The sequence below is a fragment of the Centrocercus urophasianus genome, unplaced genomic scaffold, assembly GCF_019232065.1.
Source record: "Centrocercus urophasianus isolate 14NV4802_14NV808 unplaced genomic scaffold, USGS_Curo_1.0 seq_2, whole genome shotgun sequence".
Taxonomy (NCBI): domain Eukaryota; kingdom Metazoa; phylum Chordata; class Aves; order Galliformes; family Phasianidae; genus Centrocercus; species Centrocercus urophasianus.
Genome location: NW_024884755.1, coordinates 1059215 through 1083265, shown reverse-complemented (window position 1 = coordinate 1083265; position 24051 = coordinate 1059215). Strand labels below are relative to the sequence as shown.

General features: G+C 39.8%; 1 protein-coding gene across 2 annotated transcripts in view; it reads left to right on the top strand.

The window, feature by feature from the left end:
• Nucleotides 1-14803, top strand: part of NFATC3 (nuclear factor of activated T cells 3) — a 60339-nt gene extending 45536 nt beyond the window's left edge. The window contains exons 10-11 of one of the 2 annotated variants that reach the window (XM_042821286.1): nt 5017-5118; nt 11452-14803. In XM_042821286.1, coding sequence (XP_042677220.1) covers nt 5017-5118; nt 11452-11576 — 227 coding nt within the window. In that variant the 3' untranslated portion in view covers nt 11577-14803. The remainder of the gene's footprint in view (nt 1-5016; nt 5119-11451) is intronic. The other variant, XM_042821287.1, reaches the window with a different exon arrangement.
• The last annotated feature ends 9248 nt before the right edge of the window (nt 14804-24051 follow it).

Sequence of the window (24051 nt, the reverse complement as noted above, 5' to 3'; positions counted from 1 at the left end):
CAGTGTGGTAGTTTGCCTATCCTGCTGTCAAGTTCTAGATTTAAAGCTTTAATTCTAATTCTGTTGATCTTACAAGAGCCTAGGTTTATTTTATGGTTTAGGAGCAAGTTTACCTTGTATTTCATGGCTTTCTACAACGACGAGATTTCTAGCATGTATTTCTAACAACTGTATTTAACCATTTTAAAGTATTACATTAGTCTGTATTCAGCAACTCAGGATGACCTTCTGCTAATCCTCTAACATTCTGTTACTCATTACATCTCCACTACCTCAAGCAGGAGATTAGAAAATCTAGTACATGGATTTATTATAAATCATAACCAGAAATCCTCCAACAGCTTTGTGTACATAAAGCAATAATTCGGCTTTGTCAGATGCACTCTAAGCCACTTGCCTTCATTCATTATAATAGTTCTGTATGATATCTCTCCAGTCAGTAAGCTCTCTTGCTTGGAAGCTCAAACTTCAGATTTTCTAGTGAAGGCAGAACAGATCAATCCAGGTAGCTTTTTACTTTACCTCCAGCTTAACTTCTGTACAAGCTGTAGTTGAACCTTAATAGCAGTAACTAGCAAGGAAGTTCTGAAGAATGACTAAGTGGTATTTCTCTATATCTAATTAAAACGTTTGAATTAACAGTTACTAGTTAAGCAGCTTCCTGCACAGCAAAGCAATCAAGGTCTACAGAAACAGGAATACTGAATGCTAGAACAACCTGTTGCCACACGTGTCCAGGTCAAGGCATGCAGCAGAATGCAAAAGCTGCAGCCTGCATTGTATGCAGGACCTGCAGAATACTTGCAATTCTAAAAGCCATTCAGAAAATCAGACTAGTGTAAGCCATTCATCAAGGTTGCATTTAAATACCATCTCTCTTTGTATTCTGTATATTAGATACCATCAAGCAGTGCAGGAATTGCAATAAAACAGTTTTACATAGGCTGCTCTGAAAGTAATGCCTCTTGTAGTTTTCATGGAAACTACAGCAGAAACTACAACAGATACAAATAACAGTATTTGACAGAGCAGATTCTCAGCTGCATAACACTGTTTCTCAACAGTCACAACCATTAGCTGTGCATTTCTGCCAGCGATGAGCAAGAGCCTGCATACCACGCTCATCAAAATATGCACCAGTGGAAGGGAACCACTGCTGCTGCTGCCACTGCTGAAACGCACCACCCACTGCCTCACTGTGCTCACAGCCCCTGCCTGGTGTCCGTAAGTGTCCAGTGAGCGCCAGTGAATGTCATTGGGTGCCATTCTTTTCCTGAATGGAGTAGGAATTCAGTGACACACCTTTTCTTCCTTTACACTTTCAGTCAGACACCCATTTTGTCAGACTGCCCCTCTGCTGCTGTCTGTCACACAGCAACAAAACATAACTCAATTTTGATGGAAAGGTTCAGTCTTGACTGCAACACCACTCACATCCACCTCTGACATTGAGGGCCAATAATAGGATGCATTACTTTTGGAGCAGCCCTCAATTCTCCTCTTAAGCTTATGGACTGCTTCAATACATCCTAAGGTTGAACAGGATGGCAAGAAAAAACTTGATATGGATGGAAATGTGCTAGTTTTAATTAAGAGTGGAAGGAAGAAAGATCCAGACACTGAGTACTAGATTGAAGGGAAAAGGTTGGAATGATGACAAGTGAAAGGATGTTATCCATCTGTGGTTGTCAGCAGTTAAAAGATATTATGATCATATACCCTAGTGAAGTCATTCACTACGTTCATAAAACCAATGCCAGAGCAGTATCTTTTTAGATGATCAGTTGTAGATTGCTACTGCATTAAGTTGTCTGGATAAATCATCAGGAAGTTACAGCCAGCTGAATCCTGCTGTGTGTCTCGGATGGCTGCACGATGCCTCATAACTACTGTAAGAACACCTCATTGTACCGCCCCCAAAAGGTTCCGGTTTAAGAATTAGAAGAGGTTGGAAACTTCTTTTGGGAATGCAAATGCTATGTGTACACCATGGTGCAGATTCTACCAAGAGTAGCAAAACTGGAGGGAGTTAGACATGTCATTGTAACACTGTAAAAACACACCCAGACACTTCTGCACTGCTTTCCACAGCCCAGCTCTAAGGCTCACACATAATGCTTACTGTATTAAACTCATTTTCTTGCTTGAAAGAAAGAGGCAGTTGTGTGACATATATCATAGTAAAACCAATTCATTTAAATGCAGAGCGTGACATAACCATGGCATGCACAGAGATTCTTGTTACTGCACAAAGTAACTTTACATCTTCTACTGCTACTCTACAGGCTGAAGGTGTGTGCACACCTGTCTGTACAGCTGCAAATGTTATGTGCCTGTGAAGACTGTACTCTTAACACTTCTTACATCCTGATTAAATAAGTTAAAAAAATAATAATAAAAATCAGTGAAGCTGAAATTTCTAAAGTAAGCTCATTCTATCACTTGAAGTAGTAAGATGGTGAGCAAGGCAGCTCACCATACCCTTGGTAGTTTGCCATTCCAAATGTGTGCTTCCATATGCCTGTCTTTGATCACAAACCAACAGTCACAGCTGGCTGCTCCAGAGCAGGGAGGACTGAGGGTTAAGTATAGCCCTGCAGCTGCTTTTTTTTTTTTGGAGGGAAAGCTGACACCGTATTACTTGGTGGTTGTGGGAAGTCTAAATGAGGTTTAATACCCAGCACTAACTAGTGTGATGTAACAGCTGATCATAAATGCAGCTGATCTAACTATCTGGAGAAGACAAAAGGCAGCTTATATTCAAGGAAGCTTGTGCTGGGGTCTGCCCATAATGTTCTTTGAGGTTTACTGACACTCTTTCCATCTGCAAGTACACCAATTCACTGACCTGTCTTCTCAAATACAATCTCCTAGGTAGATGCAGCAATGCTACCAGGCCTAGGCAGTTTATACAGTCTGCTACAGACAAACTTCCTTTGCAAAGAATATAAAGAAACCCAATCTGTGCTACTTACTGCAGCAGCACTAGAAACAGTCATGCATTTCATAGCTTTTGAGATCTGCTGTTCTAGAAACAGCACATCTGGTTTAAGTCTGGCTGCCCACACCTTCTTTTCAGTTCATAGCAGTAAAACATATATGAGCTTCTGAGTAGTGCTACAAAAATACTAAGCTGCTTGACTCCTGAAAACCAAATGGTGGAACTCCATGAACTTCTTGGTCTGCCTGGTTCCACTCAAGAGCGGGTACAACTACAGTGCATCAGATTTCTTGATTTCATTTAAATTGAGAAGCCTTAAGTTCAGTGTTACATTCTTTGCATACAAAATACATTCTAACATTACTTAAATACAGAAAACCCTCCTGGAATGTTTGCAGAATGATGAGATAGAAAGATATTTTTAACGTATGTTTGTCTGGTACATTAAGTTCTGTCCAACTTCATTGAAAAAAATCTATATAGTGCTATATTGTGCACTTTAAAAGGGCCTTGCTTTATGTACTGCATTTCACAAGTAGCAAGCATTGTGTGCCTGAGGCAAAGCATGCTTCACTCCAAGTGGTGCTGGCAGGAAAAGACTTGTTACATGTGTGACACCTGCAACACATCTTGTCAGGAATTTCTTAGAGTCAGAATTCAATACTGTCAATTTTGTCGGAGCACTTAAATGACTTGAAACCTTTCCATGCATTGAAATAATTAAGAAAAATTTACTCGGTCATCTTTCTCTGCTAGAGTGACAGATAATCTCTATTGTATAAACTATGACAACTTCACAGTGCAGATGCTATTGCTTAAAAGGCCTAATTAATTCCACTGTTACCCGTGGAGGCTCTGTGTGTTTATTGTCTGCTCCTTTTAAAGCCTGAGCTTGAGAAGATTCTCTGTAAAAGTTAATTTGTTTCATCCACAGGCAGTTTACTGCTCATCTCCCTGGATTCATTAGATCCCACCAGAGCCAATGGGAAAATGCTTAATATCCTGTCCTTCAAAATGGCAGTGGACATTTCTTCAAAACGCAGATCAGGCTTTCCACTTCCCCTTTAAATATGTGTAACTTTATGCTTTAAACAATTGAGCAAAAGCAGCACCAAAGTATGTAGTCTGAACTGCTCGAATTTCAGGAGGGAGTGGGAATAAAGTTCTTCCCAGTAGTCATTCCTACACAGTGCTCAGAAACTACACTGGCAGAGCAGATGTGTGGCTCTGTCCAGAAGGCACCATTTAGTCAGCTTTCAGAGTAGTTTTTCAGATTGTATTAAAGTCCAGTTTACTAAAGTGTACACCACCATCTTGGACAGAACAAAAAAGTATCCTAGTGCCATTTTTGCTGGTCAGAACAGCGTAATAAAGACAGTCTTGTTGCTTACATTAATAAATACATTATCCTACATTAATTTCTCCTCCAGGATCTACTTCAGTGAAGTACAGTTCTCTGCTTCCTCCCTAGTTTCTCACATTGCCTCTATCTGCTAGAGCCACCTACACAGAGATAACACTTTGTTTTCCTGCACTTCTTCTACACTTTGTGACCCAGCTGACTGAAGAGCAATACCTTGAGCAAAACACTCAGTCTGACAAGTAAGGGGAAGCTAACAGCTGTTCACAGCAACGAATTCCTTTGTTTAAGAGATAAGAGAAATAAAAATGAAGGTTTTATTGACTAGCATTGTTTTGCCTGCCATGTTCAGCAGAGGTGCTGTCAGGAGGCGTAAGCACTACTAACTTTACCGCACTATGTAAAGCAAGTTGAGAAAACTGCAAGAGGAATACTCTAATGCAAATACTGAAAGAAGTTCATCTGGTATAAAATTAGGTAGACGTTGAAAAATATCAACATTACCTTTATGGCTCTGGCTACAAATTGAAAAACAATACAATTGACAATTTATAAATAGTTATTTATGTCAACGTATGTAGAAATTGTGGATGAAACTGGGTATTTGAAGTTAGTACTATTAAAAGAAAACTGAACGTCACTTCCTGGTTGAGTGAACTGTAACTTCTTGGTTTAGTCCAGTCAGTAGTTATGTCTGTCTTCTTCTCTGACACAGACAGTTTTATCTCTGACCTGGAATACCAGCCATCAGGTTCAACAGAGAAATGGACTCAACATTCAGCACTCATGTCCAACTCCTATGTGGAAAATCTAGAGGGTGAGTCTGCTTATGAAAATGCTTCAATGTTTAAAATTGGAGCACAAAGGAGAGGGGAAGGTGTTTTAATAGTCCTAACATATACAAGTGAAAAGCACAACGTAGTACTTCAGTATTGCTATAACTGGACACGTGCATTCTGAAATAGTTGGAAATATCAGAAGTTGTGAACCTGGTGTACGCTTAATGGAGTAAAAGCCTCCACCTGAAGTATATCTAGCTGCCACAGAACTTCCTGAGTGCTGTAGAATCTAGTAGGGTTAACAGAAGGATGTGAGATTTTTAAGTCTAATAAAGCAAAGGTGGTAGAATGGCCAGATCAGTTAACTGAGAAACTTGGAATGTTTCTCCTTTTTTACAGATACAAAGTGATGTCAGTTTAACTACCAGTCTAAGTACCAGAAATACAGATTGTATGGAAAGAATTCTAGTTGAATGTGCACTATAATTGAGAATGATCATCTGAATTTGCTTTAAGATGTTATCATCTTCTTTATTTCACATATAAACAAAATAATTATGCACTGTGACTCTTAGTAGTGATAGTGGAAATTGATAAGTAGCTTATTGGTCACATTCGTGTTTATAGTCATTTTTAAGTGTTTTTCACCTTATTACAAACATGTCTGCGGTGCCGAAGAACTGTCTTAACCCTTTAAATAAATAATGCACATGTATTTATGCATATACACACGTATGTATGAACACGTTTTACTTTTACCCAAATATTTTAAAGGGTGATACCTGTAAGTGCACATTCAATTGAGGACTGCTAACACTTAATGAATCTAGGTAGTCTTAATAAAACTCTTACACAATTAGCGTGTGAGCTTAAATTTACTCTCAGAACTTAGTTCTGCTTTAGCTGTTTGCTTGTCAGAATGTAATCAGTAAGGTAAGTAGCTACAACTCAGAGTGCCAAAGCTAGAGAATGCACTGCTGACATTTCTGGATTTTGAAACTACCTGTTGATTAGTACAGTACTACTTAGGGCTACTCTAGACTGCAACCAGCACAACTCAGAATCTAGTAGGATCTGTTGAAAGAGTTCTTGGGTGACAGAGTCATTGTAATCATAATAAAGCAAACCAAAGAACCGACGCATGCCAGCAAATTTTAAGACCGAGATTGGCGAAGCCTGCCTGTACGTTGACATTCAGGTCCCTTTTTACAAAGACACATACACAGAAAACCACATGCAGAGAGAAACTTGCTTATGCACACATGCTAGCATCTGAGAAACATGGTTGGGAAAAATGGCATTTTTAAAGTTGAATAATTGATACTTCAGGTGCTCGGTCTAAGAAGGAAAAATCACTGAAATACTAACGCTGTAATGGAAACTAATATTTACACATGAATGTTAGAATGTTAGGTTCTGTATCTTAAGGAATGCCTAGCATCAGATAAGTGAGCTGTCAGTCAGTGGGATGGATGCTTATGGATCCTGCTTCCAGCTTTAAATCTGAAGGAGTATAGCTTCAGAATTACACTACTGAACCCTGAACTGCTAAAAGGAATTATAGTAGCGAGAGTGGGAAGAGGTGAAAAAGCAGAACTGCCCTGATTCCGTACAGACAGAGGTCTTGTCACCGAGCTATTTTCAAATAAAGCAGTCTTAAATTCAAAGGGGACACTTCTGTGAAAAGATTCACAGTTCTATTATAAGGATGATAAATGCTAAGAATGAGCATGAAATGAGCAGAGAAAAACACACTACTACATCAGTTGTGTGCCTGCATCTTGTCCCCGGCTGTCCTCCCTGATGTCAGAAAAGAATTAGATGCATACAGTTGCTGGGAGCGTTTCAGCAAAGATCAGCTAACCCACTCAGAAGTTGCATTGAATCAGCCTGGCTCTGTGGCCAGCAGAATGAATGAATGAATGAATGAGGAAAAAGCATGGAAAAATGACAAAATGAATGGGTGCCATGGAAAGGGTAACACATAACATCATCTTGGGAAAGTAAATGCATTCACACTAAGTAGAAAAATCACATAGCAAGTCCAGTGCTAATAATTACAGTCCTTATGGCTACTTGTAGTTAAGCTTCAGAAGGGAGATGTTTCAGTACATTGTGCATGTCAGAATTTTGCACAGACCCAAAAGACCATAGAGAAAAATGCAGACAGAATTGTTAAGCGCATAAAAGTACACTGCCTCTGGAATTCCCTAGGACAGACACGTGTTGGAGCCTGGCGAACACTGTGGGGACGCAGCACTGTGTGTTTTTTCCTGCTTTTCCCTTGGTCTTTACTACTGCCCTTACATTAATAGTTCTTAATCTGAACTGGTTTCCTGATAGTCCTCCACAGAAGTATTTTTGGCCTATGAAAACCTGAAATGCTTGGCAACTGCTTGTTACAGAGACTGTCTTGTTCTACAGAAAGCATGGACATTGATCCCAGATTGCCAGCTTCCTGCAAGGGAAAGGAGGCTGCTTGCATTATTAGCAGGAAGGCCTTTAGGGTGTAGGAATCATTTGCTGCATTCCTGTATGAAATGTTTGTCTCTCAGCACTCACAGAGATGGGGAGCTGTGGTTAAAACAATTTAGGCAGATGTCAGTTTTTGGTTGACATTGTAGCTAAAAAGAGGATGATTACACTTCTGATCATTGCACTGAAGACACCTGTCTCAGGGTTTACATCTAACTGTGTCTCAATAAGAAACATTTAGTAAGATGGTAAGGTGTGCAAGATGACTGACAAGTTATGGGTCTGGAACATAAAGTGATGTTGTAGAACTGATAAAAGAAATGGGGGGGGGGGGGGGGAAAATAGACCTTGCAAATATGTAAAAGGACTGGTTTGTCTCTTTTAAGAGCTTGTTACTGCAATTTCCTCAAGACTGTTCTAAAAATTCATCCAAAACCACAACCTGTTCTTAGAAAGCACTTTGTCTTATGATATTCTTGTGTTTCATAACAAAAGATCTCCATTCTGCTCAAATCAGCTAATGCAGATAATTTTCAAAAGGTGAGAATTTCTTCTAAAAAGTTTATCAGTACAGCACACAGGACACATCTGTATGGGAACAGCTGTAAGGATTACTCCCCCTAGCTTTGTGTCATTGCACAAATGGTGAGCAGCACAACCTAATTTTAGTTTATTTAAAAACTCTGGATTGCAAATTGCAACAGTTCAGCACATCTTCATGAATGGCCTGGCTGTTCATGCAGCTAGCAGCTGGAGCAATAGCTTTTATCAGCTGTCCCAGTGCAGGGACCAAAATGCAGTGCATTTTGAGCCATGCTGTATTTGACAATCAAGTTATTAGAACACAGTTGTCACATTGGTAGTGGGAGAATCTGCCACATTTCAATGTGAATTACAATGTGTGCCACTGCCCTGTTTGTTTGTTTTAAATCTGATCCAAGATCAGCAACGTATATTGTTAGCATACACAGGAGTATTGAATATTAGCTGGATTTCTGTAATTATTTGTATATAAAATATTTCTAATTCCTCATCCCTAGTGAGTAGAGTTCTGGGACTAGCAGTCAGATCACCAGGCATGAAATGTACAGGGGAAGCTTTATTAGGAAAAAGGTAGTCAAACTGAGAGCCAAGGTGCTATTCCCCATCTTAACTCTCATGAGATTGGGCTTCCTCAAAAGGACAACACAGCTGTAAGCTGCACACCATTCTTGAGCCTGGCAGACAGGCCACAGAACTTGAGAACACACTTGAGAGCACTGCTGCTGAATCCTGAGAGCTTAGCAGCCTTCCCCAGGAAACTTTTGTTGAAGGGAGAGAAGAAATGTTACTAAAAATAAGTGCAGGTTTAAAATAAACAAACAAACCATCATCAGCTCTGGCCTCTCTCTGGACTGACAAAACAGACTTCCTATCCCAATTTGTCACATAAGAACTTCAGTTTTGCTAGCCAGCCTTACAAGAAGCCTGCATTTACACTCATGAATTTAAATGTTTTAATCACGGACAAATAAATGTTCTGGGGTAATACTGATTCTCTGTGGAGGAAGGCAGTGTGTCGTGCATTTTAATACTAACTTCTGGAATACTAATTTAGTCTTAAGTATTTTCTCAAAAATTAACACAGAAGGCAAACAGTGTGATTTTTACCTTCAGTTCTGTACATTTCTACACAGACTTCAGCTCTTCTTATTAATTACATTATTTACCTTTTAAGCTGTCTTAACTTATACTACTGCACAGTTAGACAATTGTGATTGCCTACAGGAAAGCTAGGGAGGAACTTTCTATAAGCGAAAACAGAAATGGCTTTAAACTGGGAGACTGTAGATTTAGACAAGGTATCACGAAAAAATTCTGTACAGTGAGGGTGGTGAGACACTGGACCACGTTGCCCAGAGAAGTTGTGAACGCCCCCCTCCACGAAGGCTTTCAAGGCCAGGCTGGAAGGGTCTTTGATCAACCTGGTCTATGGGAGGTGTCCCTGCCTACAGCAAGGAGGTTGGAATTAGATGATCTTAAAGGTTCCTTCCAACCTGATCCATTCTATGATAATGCCATGTACATATAGCTGAGTATCATGTTTACCACCCTGATTTGTACATATCTTCAGTGAGCTATTACAAAGGACTTCCAAGCTACCTAATCCAGCATGACTTCCATGCAGTGATAGGGTTTTGTTACTGTCATTTTTTGTTGGTTTAGGAAAAAAAAAAAAAAAAAAAAAAAGCTTCTGAAAATCAGCCTCCTCTAGGAAATCTGCTTTCCTGATTTAAATGCCCACTCTTCCGTCTGATAGCCAGCATGCTGCACAGGGACTCCCCAACTGTTCCATTCAACCCCTCCACTACTTAAAAGCATGCTGGGCACAGCAGCACAGCAGCAGCCATGTGCCTCAGCCCATGGCACGTGACTCCCAGAACAGCCTCGCCTGGTTGCCTCAAACCTGGCAGCCGGGCTGCTGTGCTGCAGAAGGTCAGCATGCTTTGACCCCTGCTGTTGCCTTCTGCAGTCTGAGCTGTCTCTGAAGTAGTTTTACCATCATATGTACATAATTGATATCACCCTAAAGACTTTGGAGTTTGCAGGCTTCCCCTTACCCCTTTGTTCCTTACAGACAAACCTGTCTTAACATCAAGCTAAAAACTGCCAAAAAAGTTCTCTAATTCCAAGATACAAAGCATGACAGAGCTATAACTCATAGATTTAAAAAGGAAAGTTAGTGTAGAAGTCGATTGTTTAAAACAAACTAACTGATAACTTTAATACTCTACATAATGAACTGTGCAGAAACTTGGCAAATAACACACCACATGACCAGCTCTTGTTCTCATGACATAAAGTCATTTCCAGAAAGTTTAATGCCATTTGGCCGCGCGTTACTCGGTTTGTAAACACTGTGGGAGCTACAAGGCATAGGCAGCATAGACCACTTTGTACTGATGCTGCCTACCATATATGCACATACACACTGCATATAAGATAGACTGAAACCTGAAGTAACTTGAAGTCTAATAATTTCAAAAGATAAGGATTTAGCTACGTTGCTTCTTGTTGTACCACTCATCAACATTTTAACTGAGTATTTGCAGTATTTGATTTGTGCAGCAGCATCCTGTTCAACAGCATGCAGGAAATTATAGCTATTGGGGCCCCTTAAAGTAAGCCAACAAGTGCCCTGACAGAAACTGATGGAGCATAATACTTCTAGGTGCAAAAATCATGTCCTCTTGCACTAGGAATGATCATTATTCAACAAAAGAATCATATTATATATATATGCTTAGAGAAGATCCAAATAAAATTCATAGCAGAGGCATTCCTAATATCACTATAATTTGGTGTACTCTATGTCTTGCAGAGTGACAGATTCTACACCTGCTGTGGCACCCAAACTGAACTGACATGCCAGTCAATATTAGTCAGTATTAATCCTCCACTGTAGAAAAACTGACTGTTTTTGTTACTGCAGCATTAGAAACATAAACATTCAGAAAACTGGCCAATTAAATAAGTATGGAGTTTTAAAAAAATAATAAAACATTAACAGCATCCAAGTTCTGAGGAAGTTCTGTAAGTAGCTTTAGAGAGCCTGGGGTTGGTAATTGTGCCAGTAGCTCTCCTGAGCACAAAGTTCTAAGAAACCTGTATTAAATTGACCTGTACTGTGCCTATTATTGACCTGGCTTTCATGAATATGCATTTGCTTGTTTTCTGCAAGTGTTACAGAGATGCTATGACATAGATTGCACTCCTGTTTAACTGTTACTGAAGTTAGTGTCATTCACCCTATTAACTTGCTGCATCACGGCTTAGCACCACAGTACTCCTTTTCAAAAGGGATGGGATGTGTTTTGAAAAGCATAAAAACAGCCTTTTTTCTTTTCTTTTTTTAGTAAATGAGATCATAGGAAGAGATATGTCACAGATCTCAGTGTCACATGGAACAACAGTGGCCACCCAGTCTCCATGTACGTGCCCTGGATCTTTGGAGACAAGAATATCTGATGGAATCCAGTAACAGATAAGCTTACAGCTAAACATACATGAAAACTTCACAGTCTCTCTGAATACTTTTCGTCCTCTTCCTCTTTAGACTTCCTGTGCTTCCAACTCTGTGGCCTTTATGAACTGGAACAGTGGATCCTTGCAAAGCCCTTTTAGTGGGTTACATTTTTGATGTAGAGACAGAGCATTTATAATTATAGTTCATCGGATGCTGTAAAGAGACTTCTTAAAACGGACACACAATCTGCGCCAGATACTTCTAACTGTTTTGGAGATACAAATAAGCTTTGCTTTTTGCATTGAAATAGAATACTTTTATATTATAAGTGCTTCAAATGTGTGGAGATGTTAGTTTGCTCTTACAATATTCACAGAACTGAATGTGGAAAAAGATTTAATACACATCTTCAGTGTGCTGCTTTCCCTTAGAGATAGCGCAGTTTGTAACTGATGATTTGTTAACACCTTTTGGTCATTTTGGAAAGCCTTTAAGCTTATATTGTTTAATTTTATTTTTATTATGATCTTCCAGTGGCAGATCATACCTGTCATCTGAAGCCAATGCCATGGAAGCCATTGTGTATACAAATACTGTAGTGTTTTCTTTCTTAGAATCATAGGAAGCAAAGCCAAATGTAGATCTGCACTTGTTTATAAACTGAAAATGTTACTTGATAGGCTGCAAAAAGACCATTCCATCATGAAAGTGTTGGGATAGAAATGACATTCCAAAATTTAACTTTTATAACTTTGTGGATAATTTTCCTGTACTTTATTAGCACAGGTTCCTTGAAATAGGTTTTTCTTAGAAAGTTACATTTGTAATCAAATTTGAGAAGTAGGATTTTAGATTAAAGAACAGCAACATCAAAGCCATGTTAGATAACAGGAGAAATTTTAATATTTGCTGAGGATCCAAGTGTTCCTGGTAACCCTGCAGAATGCATTTTTCAAGTCACCAATTCAGTGGCATTCAAGTTTTCCATGCAATAAATCCTTTGACCACGTCTGTATCTTTTATGTGCTGTATGCCTCACCATGCCACTTTGAAGTCCTAAGGAGATAATGCAGCTCCTTAAACTGTTTATAAACTCAGTCTGCAAAAAAGTAATTTACTGTGAGCTAGTGAGTAAGTAGCATAACTTGTCCGTGTTGAATTGTAGATGTGTAAAGCATAAGCTACCAAAGAAATGCACCAGACTCATGGCAGCAGTACACAGTGCTGCGCCCCAAGGACATGTTTCCCTCACCAACATTATGTGATACATCTGAGACAATCTGTTTACATAATTACTAAAAATCTCGGGCCTCTATGATTAGGCACCTAGGAGAGGATCTAAAACTGCCTGCTTAGGCCACAAACGTTCCCCCCCCCCTCAAGAAATGGTCGTTTACAGAGCTTTCCTGATATGGAAAATACAGGGTACAACAATCACAGCCAAATAAGATGAGAAATATACTGAATTTCAGATGCTCAGCGGACATTTTATCAGCTAATCACACGTGGAGGATGCATCTCTGTTCTCTAGATTATCATAGGCTCGTAAAAAATTACAGTAAAATTTAAGTCTTTAAGTCAACTCCATTACCAAATTGTAACATCCATACCCATAAGAGTGAATTCAGATTCCCAGTGTTGCATTTTGCTGGAAAACTATAGAGAAGACTTCATTCACCCTTTTGCAGGCAAAGCATTGCATCTACATTTAAGTCAGCATGCAAGTTCTAGCATTGAAGTAGCTATAATCACATCTTATAAATAGCTGAATCATGTGCCTTTTTAAAAGGCCATTCACTAAGGAGGTGAAGCTGTAACTCTTGTCAGTTCCCTCCTCTTAGAGTCCAGCCTAAAGCTACTGTGGTGGTGTTTCATAGTTTCTTCAGACAACTGAACGCGGGGACATGGCACGTATGCTGGGAATCTAAGCATCCTCCTAGTGAATGTACTGTTCAGTGGTGCAAATCTGAAGAACTGAAGTAAAAGATTGGCAGGGGTGTAATCTGAAAGGTGTGATATTACACTTGTCCCTTAGTGATGGTGCTTTACTCTGTCCTCTACTCATTTGTGATCATAGATAAGGGTGACATGCTCAGAAGTACATGTGCTTACGTTTTTGACATTAAAAAGACACCAAAAAGCCCCCACGGTAAGCTATGCAATTGTCTTCAGACTGTGTGCTGGTGACAAGGCATGTTCCAGTTTTCAATCATTTATTGGGTCTTTTGCATTAAGCATTGTTTGTAGGAAAATTCTAACTTAAAAGCTTTTCATACCGTATGGGATTTATACTCCTTTATCCTACTGGTACAGATTCTCCTTGCAAGTTCTCCAAGTAAGTAGCTGGAATTCATACTGTACCTAAAATATAGGAGCCCATACAATACAGAGTTGCTATGCACTAAATTTTCTGATGCCTTTAAATACCTTGATGCCTGTAGACATAGATGCTTTCCTATTTAAAAAAGAAATGAAAAAAATATATATATAGCTTTGGATACTAAAGCAGTTTTGTATTTGCCTTGTAAAAGCTTCAATACAAGGGTCTTAATTTTATTTTAGCTTGTGTGATAACGTAGGTAAAGACTGTTTATCTTGTATAATTTTAGTGATATAAAAAGCACACAATCTCTATTGGACTATGCAAATTTAATTAAACAGCAGAACCTGGCAACTATTGATGTTTTGTTGGCATCCACTTTCTTGCCCTGAAGTCTTTTCTCCTTCCTCTTCCAAAACTTCTAATTTAGATTAACCTGAAGGAAAGCCTTAAAGATGAGGTTGCTTTTCTATAAGAAGGGCCAAAAGAGATCAACATTAAAAAAAAAATTTAAAAAAAAAAAAAAAAAAAAAAAAAAAGGGATAATATTTTAATCAAAGGGGCAGGGAGTTTTTTGGAATTACCATAAACATGCCATCTCTGTTTCTGTAGTGAAACTTTCAGCTTGTCAGTGGAACTGCCATCCTTTTTAAACCAAAGAATGAAAAGAACATGACTGTTTTGTCCTGATACAAACAGAGCTTTGAAACTCTATTTTTGATACTCAGAATGGATGTCATTCCTTCAGGTTTGGAAATCATTCAAATTGAAGTTTTATATTTAAAAATATGGGACAATAAAGAATAAGTTCTAGATGTTTACAGAGCCTTGTATTGTAATTTCATGTACATTTTGTATTTTAAACATTTTTGTAAGTTATGATTGCAGTGCTACTTGCTGAAATAAAAGGGAAGAACTTGCATTTAGGCTCCTAAATCATAGTGTTGAAATAAATAAAAGAATGCAGATGTGGTGTCACTTATTCAGAATGCAGCCCTGACTGCAGAGTGGGGCTCTGTTCCCTCCTTGCACTGCAGTGCTAACATTGTGCTCAGACACGACAGATGAAGTGAAGAACATTTCGTACTTCCCTGTGAAGAGTGGCGATTCTGAACCAGTGCACGTGGGGCTCAGCTTAGGCCCAACAGCAGCAAACCTATACGTATTCAGCAAGTGACCAGCAGCCCTGACAGTAGCAGTTTCTACAATAACCAGTGACTTCCTATTTGCAGGTGGTTTCCACTCTGCTGATGTAAGATGATTTTCAGAGATTACTCCAGAAACTGCTGCTCAGGCATCGTAAAATGATCATAAAATCTTCATTCTTGAAAAAAGGGGGTAATCACAGGTGAGATAAATTGTTTCAGAAATAGGTGTAAAATTCCTACAGACTGTCTTGTTTTAAATATTTTCTATTAATCAAAGGTTGGCTAAATAAAGCAGTACTGATGGAAATGCCTTAAAATCTACATCCCACCTCAGTGATATTAGTGCCACTGAAAAGATTTAGTTATTTAGTACCCTTGCAGTCTGGCTGCAGGGTCTTACATTCATCTGTGAAATCCCTCTTGTGTACCTCAGTGTACTCAAGTATGCAAGTTCCAGTTCCAACTCTGAAGCAAAAGCTGTGGCCTTTGGTTACAATGCACACCTGCCCAGGAGAGATGAGGAACAGAGGTCACACAGCCATTGCTCACATGGCACAGTGAGAACACAGACCAATGTAGGATTAGCCTCTTATTTACAGTGCATATCCTAACTGATCATGTTTGACAATGGATTTTAATCTGCACGTATAATTACAGCATTCCACAGCATGTTTTACCTGCTTCCGTCTACTTGTTGCCAGGCTTCTGACCCTATCTGTGCTGTCTCTCCCTGCCCAATTCACACTCAAAGCCTACAGTGGTATTTAACTCCACTGTAATGAGTTAGGTGAGGGTTGAAATCAGAATTTTTCTTATCACAAAGAAATCCATAGCACATAGGGAATCTTAACCAGAAGCCACACCAAGCTGCCTGCGCCTGTTAGCAAGCCATGTTAACTACTGATCTTTTCAGCTCTCACTGAATATGTATCCTGAAGGAGCAGTACAACAGAAGCATTATATGTACTTAAAAAAAAAAAAGCAAAATCTCATTTAAGTAAACCACATCTTTCTTCTGTTGCTGTCTGACTTAGGTTAATTTAGTCCTGACCACTTATATCACTGCAGAAAGAGAGGCCTTTCTCCATAAGCTGTTTCTTAGAACATCTCTCAGAACTCACTTGCATACACATAGGTTGCCCTGAAATCAGTGCCGCCTGTTTATTTCCATGGAAACTACAGCAGATAACAAAGAACACAATAAAGCTACTTGATAGAGCAAGTTCTGTTTCTCTACTTAGTCACCACTACTAGCTGTGCAGTTTTGCCAGCATGAACAAGAGCCTGCATGCTGCAATCATGAGATCCTGCACCAGCAGAGGTGACTCACTGTCGCTGCTGCAGCTGCACCACCCATCACCTTGCTGTGCTCACATCTGCTGCTTGGTCTGCACAAATGTTCAGCAATCAATGAATGTCAGTGGGTGCAGTTTCCCCTACTTCAAGATATTCAGTTCTGCACTTTTGCTCCGTTGCACTTTCACGTCAGAGGCTATTTTGTCAGAGCGCCCCTCTGCTGCCACCCGTCACACAGCAACATGTAATGGAATATTGGCAGGAAGGCTCAACCTGTACTGCAGCACCACCACCATCTGCCTCTGACACCGCAGGCCAAAATAACGGGTTAGTCTGAAAGCATTGCCTCCTTTGTATATGGCAATCACAAAACAAGCATTTAAGAGAGGCAGAATTTGGGCTGGGCATATAAGGAAAAAAACAACAACTAAATATAATCTTAAAGTAATTGTCTGGTTTGTTTTTTAAGGCAATGTCTTGGAGCAAGATCATTAATTAACCAGTATGATCTTCTTAAATGTTGCTTTCGTAACGCAGGCAAATCTTTCTCAAATCAGCAATTTGAAGCCTGAGGCTACAGGCCTCGAACGTTTATTTCAAAAGACGCTCCTGACATTACACTCATCTTACAGAAATACTCACTGTGATGCAGCAAATAAAAACGCATTGATGCTAGCCATTTCTGCATGTGAGAGCTGCAGTACCCATGAAGGTAGAAGGGAATCAATAGGATAAAATAAAAAAGATGCACAACAGGGAAATTTGTGAAGGCTGGACAGACTGATTCGCTTGGTAAGAGGGCGGGGAGCATGAGCTAAAGGGCCTGGAAAGGGTATAGGCAAGGTGGTCTGAGCAATTCTGACCAGAGAGATCTTGGCCCTTTGTATCAGGAAATTGAGTGCCAGCAGGTTATTTTCTGACATTGGTTTCTATTACATCTAACTGACAATGAGTATTTGTACCCTAGATGCCATTTACTGTAGGGCATTTTTCACCATCATTCCAGTTTTGTTTCCATTATCAAGGCAGTTCCTCCATCACTCCCCACTCAAGACTCCTTCCTACCCACCACACCTCTAACATGAAAAAGCTACTACCAGCTTGTCCTCTTCTGTGGTTTGTGATCAACATCACGACTTTTGAAATGATAGACTGCAATCTTCTGCACCTAAAGAGGACTCAGATGATCAAGAAAATAGTGTATGGACATGTGGTGCTGTGTATTCAGGTATCACCTGAAATAAGCAGGATGGATAAAGGAATAATGTTCTCTCAAAAGTCCTTCTGTCAGTTCAGTGACCTGCACTAAGAGGATCTGTTCATACATGTTCTGTCAGCCTTTAGGTGTATTCACCAGCCAAGTCTTTTTCACACTACTTTTAGAAGTCACTTCAAGTAGGAAATTCTGTGAGTATGACACATAAGAACAGATTTTTCCTGTCTTTTGACACTTGAATAAGTGCCCTCAAAGCCACTGTGCAGCCTGCTCCAGAATACTGGTTTTCTGTGATTCAGTTATGTTTTAGAGTTTGACATTAAAAAAAAAACAAAAAACAACAAAAAAAAAACCAAAACAACAACAAAAAAAAAAACACATCATAAAGGCACAAGCATTTACAAATCTGAAGCACTTTTAGCTCACAGTAGATCTGCAGATTTCCAGTTTGCTGCCATTATTTCAACATGTTCTCAACATGCTTTACAGCAGCGTCTCCGGCACACTGGTTGCTCACCCTGTACCATTTGCTTGGCTGTGTCACAGTAGCTGGATAAGGAGTGTGACTCATCAAACCAATAGGACAAATAAGGCAACTCTGAAACTGAATTAAGTGCTACTACGCGATATTTTTTCTAAGTAAGGGGGGTAGGAGGGGAAAGTTATGCCAAGAATGTCATCATTGCCATCTGACTTCACCACTGACAGCGGTTATAATGGAAAAGTTGCACAAACAATGAAGGTAATGAACAATCTAACACCAGCCAAGAACCGGGCTGAATGCCATGGGGGTTTGGAGACACGGACGTGCGTTTGGTGGCTGGGAGCACGGTTTCACTGGGACTCTGAAATGCTGACTGACTGAGCCTAGCCCCTTTGGAAATAATCCAGCTGCTAAAATGATACTGGAGACCAATGGCGTTTCCTTAGCTAGAAAGAATACAGAGCACACGTACAAAAAAGATTTTGGTTACTGAGCAGGTCTGTCTTCAATTGCAGTCTTCCACTGCTACAAAAGGTAACCTCAACTTCTGCCTAGCATCAGAGAACAGAAAAACCCTTCACAAATACCTTTGTGATACTTCCTAGATATTAAAGTTGCACAAAATATCCCTTAGATAAGCTAGAGTTAAATGTATCACTGGCCAAGCATAGCATGCTCTAATATTTATTGTTCAATTTTTGTGTCATTTTTACTCTTTCTTTTTGATTCCCTCTGCAGACACTGTGCCTTCACTGTTATGCATCACTTGCTATGTATTGCAGTATATATTTTTTCCCCTCCCTAAACAGTACATGAACCCTTAGCAATTTGAATAGTTTTCAGGCTAGTTCGATTAAAAGGGATTCTATTATTTGCAACACAAAGATTGCTTTTGGTTGGAGGACCACAGTCTAAATACAGTACAATACTGGACAACATTAAATATTTAAATAGGGACTAAGTCTTTCATAAACAAAGAAGTGAAAATGAGAAAGGAGATTACACATCTTCCCACTCAGCTTGTAAGATACATTGTAACTTCACAACCTTTGCCTTTACCCAAAATCTACACCAAAAGCTCACTCAGCACAGAATGCCATTTTGCAGACATCAAGAATCTGCTGCAGGTGGGCTCAAGTGATCAGATCAAACTGGTGGTTGGGCGCCACAAAAATGCTCAGAAGTGAAGTTGAAAGAAACACATTGCTGAGATGCACAGAGCTTGTTTGTTGAGCTGTTCTAAAAGCGTATCTCAAACACCTTTGTTTAAAACATGCAGGTACCTCCAGATCTTTGGTGCTGCTGGCACTCGGATGGATAAAACCAATATGACTTATTTCTGACTTCTTTGATTATTTTTGTTGCTGTTGCCTTTTTTCTTTTGGTAATAAAGACAAAATGCAGATGGGGTGTAGAGAGGATGGTAAAACACTCAATCAACTTAGAGATCCCCTCTTTTTGCCACGTGTTCTAATCACCCCTTAGAAAAGTCAGGGGTAAGAAACAAAAGTTCACGGTGACATACAGCTCTCCTCCCTTCTCCCTCCAGAAGCTCACAACATTTAACTGAAGTCCCTTTTGCGTAGGGAAGGTGGGGTGAGTGCTCAAGAAGCGCACGTCTGAATCACGTTTTGTGAGATTTCTCAAGGCACAGACAGCATAAGGCGAGAAGTTTATAGCACACTGGGCTTTAGCCAAGAGGTAAATCCAGGATCATGTGGAGTGGGAATGATTTCTCACCTCTTGTATATTTTGAGTCACTCCATTCTCAGTATGACCCCCTGCCACGTAAGATAAGCGAGAACAGAAGACGAAGTTGCACATGTAGAGAGGACATGGGAAAAGAGCTTTGGTTTGCCTGCACTGAACTGATCAGGAGGTTTGCAGTTTGTTTAGCACCCCTCTGTACCAAGCTCTAGTAAAGTCATTACTGCTTCTAGTAAAGTCATTACTGCACTACTACTTAACTGGAAGTAAACCAAACTACCTTGGTTTACTTCAGTTAACCAAGGACTGGCCTATCTTTTACCTTTTCCTGAAGAAAGACAAAACAAAACCAAAAAACCACAGTGATAGAAAATAACCTTTTAGCCTTTCCCAGAAGATACTAATGAAACAATGTCACCAAAACGTGTCGTTTCCAACTGAAACAAAGGGAAGTCTGGACTTCCGGTGCTGCTGCTAATACAGTAATCACCTATGCTTAATCATAGAACTAAACAAAACAAAAAAAAAAAATGAAGTAGCTTGGTGGAAATTTGTTTTTACAAGAAAGAAAATGCTGTGAAGTATATAAACAGGAAAGGTTGGAAATCTGCTACTGCAAAGGGGTGGGCAGTGTGTGGTCTGTATCAAGAGGCAGTAATGAGCTGTGTCAGATGGTAGCTTGCTGTTTTCCACTGTGCAGACAAACTGAGTACAGGCCTCAATAAAACTGCACTCTGTGCTATCCATCAGAGAACGAGGAGAGAGTTTAATACTTCAGAGAAGAAAAGGAATGGTTTAGTAAAAGAACTGATACTTAATACGTGGAGGTATATTCAAACCAGCAGGATGGTCAGACTGTCTCCTCAAGAAGAGCACAGTGTGTGGAAGCAGGGGGATAGCAAGAGAGATTTAACTGATACAAACCCCCAAAGACTTGAAAAGAGAATACTGGCTGTAAAACCTAAAGGTACTCAATCAAAAAGGATGAAAAGAAAGGCTAAACTCTTCAGCAGCTCTTACCAGAAGGGGAAGGAGCCAAATGCACAAAAGAAGAGCTAACTTCCATAGTAGTCTAAACCTGAACTTATTTACTTCCTTCTATACTTAAAAAAGTGCTTTGCTTTTGAGCATTATTATTAAGCTCTATGTTGACAGTCTAACTCCCACTTAGCTCAGGATAGTTAAAGCAACCTGTATATAGCTGCCAGACAGTCCTTGCCCTGGCACAAGCTGTGTCTGTCAACTGAGACTTCAGAACACTTCAGTGAGTAACGTAGGTCCCCATTTCTGTTAGTTTCAACCAAGCGTGTGGAAAAAGATGCTTCCCATTCAGTCAGTGCTGCTCAGGGAAGAGCTGACAATCTGGGCCAGAGAGCAAAAATAACTACTAGTCATACTGGAGGCTCTATGGGGGGCAGTCAGTTACTGGGTACGTACTTGAACCCCAAGGCTTACATGGCAGAGCATCAGAATATCGAACAAACTTGGGTAAAGTGGAGAGGTATGCCTTAGGATTTGCCATATTTTCAGTACTGCTGTATCTTAGACTGTTTGTCCTATAATTCTGAATTTAAATCACTTTTCATTACAATCTTTTTCAAATATATGCTAAATAAATAAATAAATAAATCATGCAAGTCATAGTGGTTGTCAGAAGACAACCACCACTAAGACAGAAAGCAGTATTTAATAGTAACCATAGGAAGTCAGACATTACAAAATATCATAGCTAGCTGAAATACAGAACAGTTTCAAGTAGGTGTGACATCATCACCTGAATTGTGTGGAACACTAAGGTAAATTGTTCTCTTAAGTAGTATCAAGCAATCATCATCTGAATTCCATCAGGCTATTTTCCACTGTATCCCACAGAGATAACATAAAATCTCTGAAGTACTGTAATGCTCAATTCCAAGAACTCAACGGTTGGCATTTCAGGTCACGTATATAAAGCAATTTAGAGCCTTATCAGTTATGACACGCACTTCAACAGCCTCAGTATTTGTCAGCGTACCACATATCCCTCATGAGTTGTTTCATCACCTATCTTTCCCGTAACTCAAACTTTTAACTGCTCACAGCTTCATGAAGGATCTCTCTGCCATTCCAGATAGATTCAGCATTTAAAGTCAGTCTAGAAACCCAAGGAAATCTAAGGCTTGAATGAAAAGATAATCACTTTTTTTTGTCCCCCTTTCCCTTATGCCACCTAGTAATCCATATCAGACTCCATTTAGGAGAGGAAAAGGACCAGAGACACAGACCCTCCCTGTTACAAACCCTAATTCAAGAACCAGCATTAGACACGTTCAAATGATGCACTGGCCACGAGTCCCCAGCTCTCCCTGCACCCACCAAGCAAGCTATTGGGCAGCAAATGTGTGGGGATGAACTAAGCTGGGGGAAAAACACGGCTACTCAAGCACTTACATTATCTGTATCAGAGATCTACAGTGACAGTAATGACTCCTGCCTGCAGGTAGAGCTGTTTGTATTATCTCACTCCATTCTGTTGCTGTTATTTTGTATCTACAGTCTTCTTTCTCAGCTCTAATTTTTTTATTTTTTTATTTTTTTATTTTTTTTCCTGTCACTGAAAGATACTCAGGTCTAGCTAATGCCTTATTCACATCCCATCAGCACTTTCACTTCAGTAACAGATGGTGACTGATGAACCCTAGAAACTTTTAACATGTGCTTCTCTTGTCAGTTCCATTCATTTAAAATTAATCAATAATTTATACATAAACAATTCAATGTTCCTGGTATTGTTCCTCCATCAGCACAGAACCATCCAAAACACAGGAAAAAAGTGCCTCAAACACGGGGCACAAGTAACCACCCCATTTCCCCACCAGAACAGCTTCTACCTGAAAGGCTGCGTTACACAAACGGTTGTTTTGATAGGACAAAAAACACAACCAGGGAAAGGACCACATGAAGGTGCATTTCTGAAAGGCAGCATTACCATTTTCAGAGCAGATCCCTGGTATCCCAAAATTTACCACATGCAGGTCCCATAAGGTGAGACAAAAGAACATCCACAGCATAGCACTGCAGAGTTTCGCATGGAGTAAATCTCCCTTATGAAGAAACAAGAAACTAAAGGGCCTGGATTCAGAGGCACAGCCAGGTACAGCTGAGGATTCAGTGTGGATTTTTAAGAAGAAAAGCCATTCTGAAAGAGAAACACAGAAAAACAGCCTTGTCCTTCCAGATCAGGGTTTCCTGCTATCACGGGGTTAAGAGGAAATCTTTGCTTGCTCAGTGTTGGGACTGCTTAAATTATTTTCTCTAAAGCCTGCATAATTAAGGCTGGCCTCGGTTGGCCCTCCAGCAACTCCTGTAGCCACTCCACTGGTTTCACACAGCTGGAGCAGTGTTTACAACATTTGAAAAGCTGAGCTCTTCTCAGAACATGGTGGGTGGGCTGGAACAGTAGGCACAGAGTGTGCTCACACTGCACAGCAGCAAGCTGCGGACTCACCAGCACTGACACCAGCTCTGCTCTGAGCTGGTTACAAATATCTAAAAGCCAAACTACGTGCCTCAGTTTGTCAGACATCCCTTGATACTCTCTATAAATATCTTCCCATCAGCAGTCCTCCCAGAAATGTCCATTAGATCACTCTTACAACAGCACAGAAAGGATTAATTATAAGGCTCCACATTAGTAATCTTTCAGCGAATGCTACAGTAAGATAAATGCAAATGCATTTTTTGAAAAGGAGGAACATTTTCCCATCATGAAGAATTATCAAGAGAACATTATCTTCAATATTTTAATACATATGAGTCAAAAGATTACTTGTGTGGTTTGACATTTGGCCAGAAATTGACTGCATTTGCCTAGAAAGCATGTTTTAGGAATAGCTGTGCGTGCCTGTAAATGAAAGCCTGAACAATTAATGCAGGGGAAAAACCTCAAGAAATCGAGGGAAAAAAATCACAAGTTTGTATTCAAGAGGATATTCAGTGAGATATTGCATGACAAAACTCTTGATGACCGTGCAAACCAAGGTAATCCTGAACTAAATGTGATGCTTCAAACATACCCAACTACTAAAACAAAAACAAGCTGAGCTCATTTTGCAAATGAAGCTTAGATTTGGGGAATGTCATAGGAAACTCAGGCCATAATGCCTCTTGCTTTGAGCAGAAAGCTGGTCTAGCCTGCTTGTGCAATCCATTTGGAGAAAGGTTGAAGAAAATCATGCAACAGTTAATGATAGTAACCTCCGCATAGCAAGCAGGTTTATAAGAGCCCACTGTACAGAAGCAGGATATACAAAGAACAGGTCAGAGAAAGGCAAGATCCT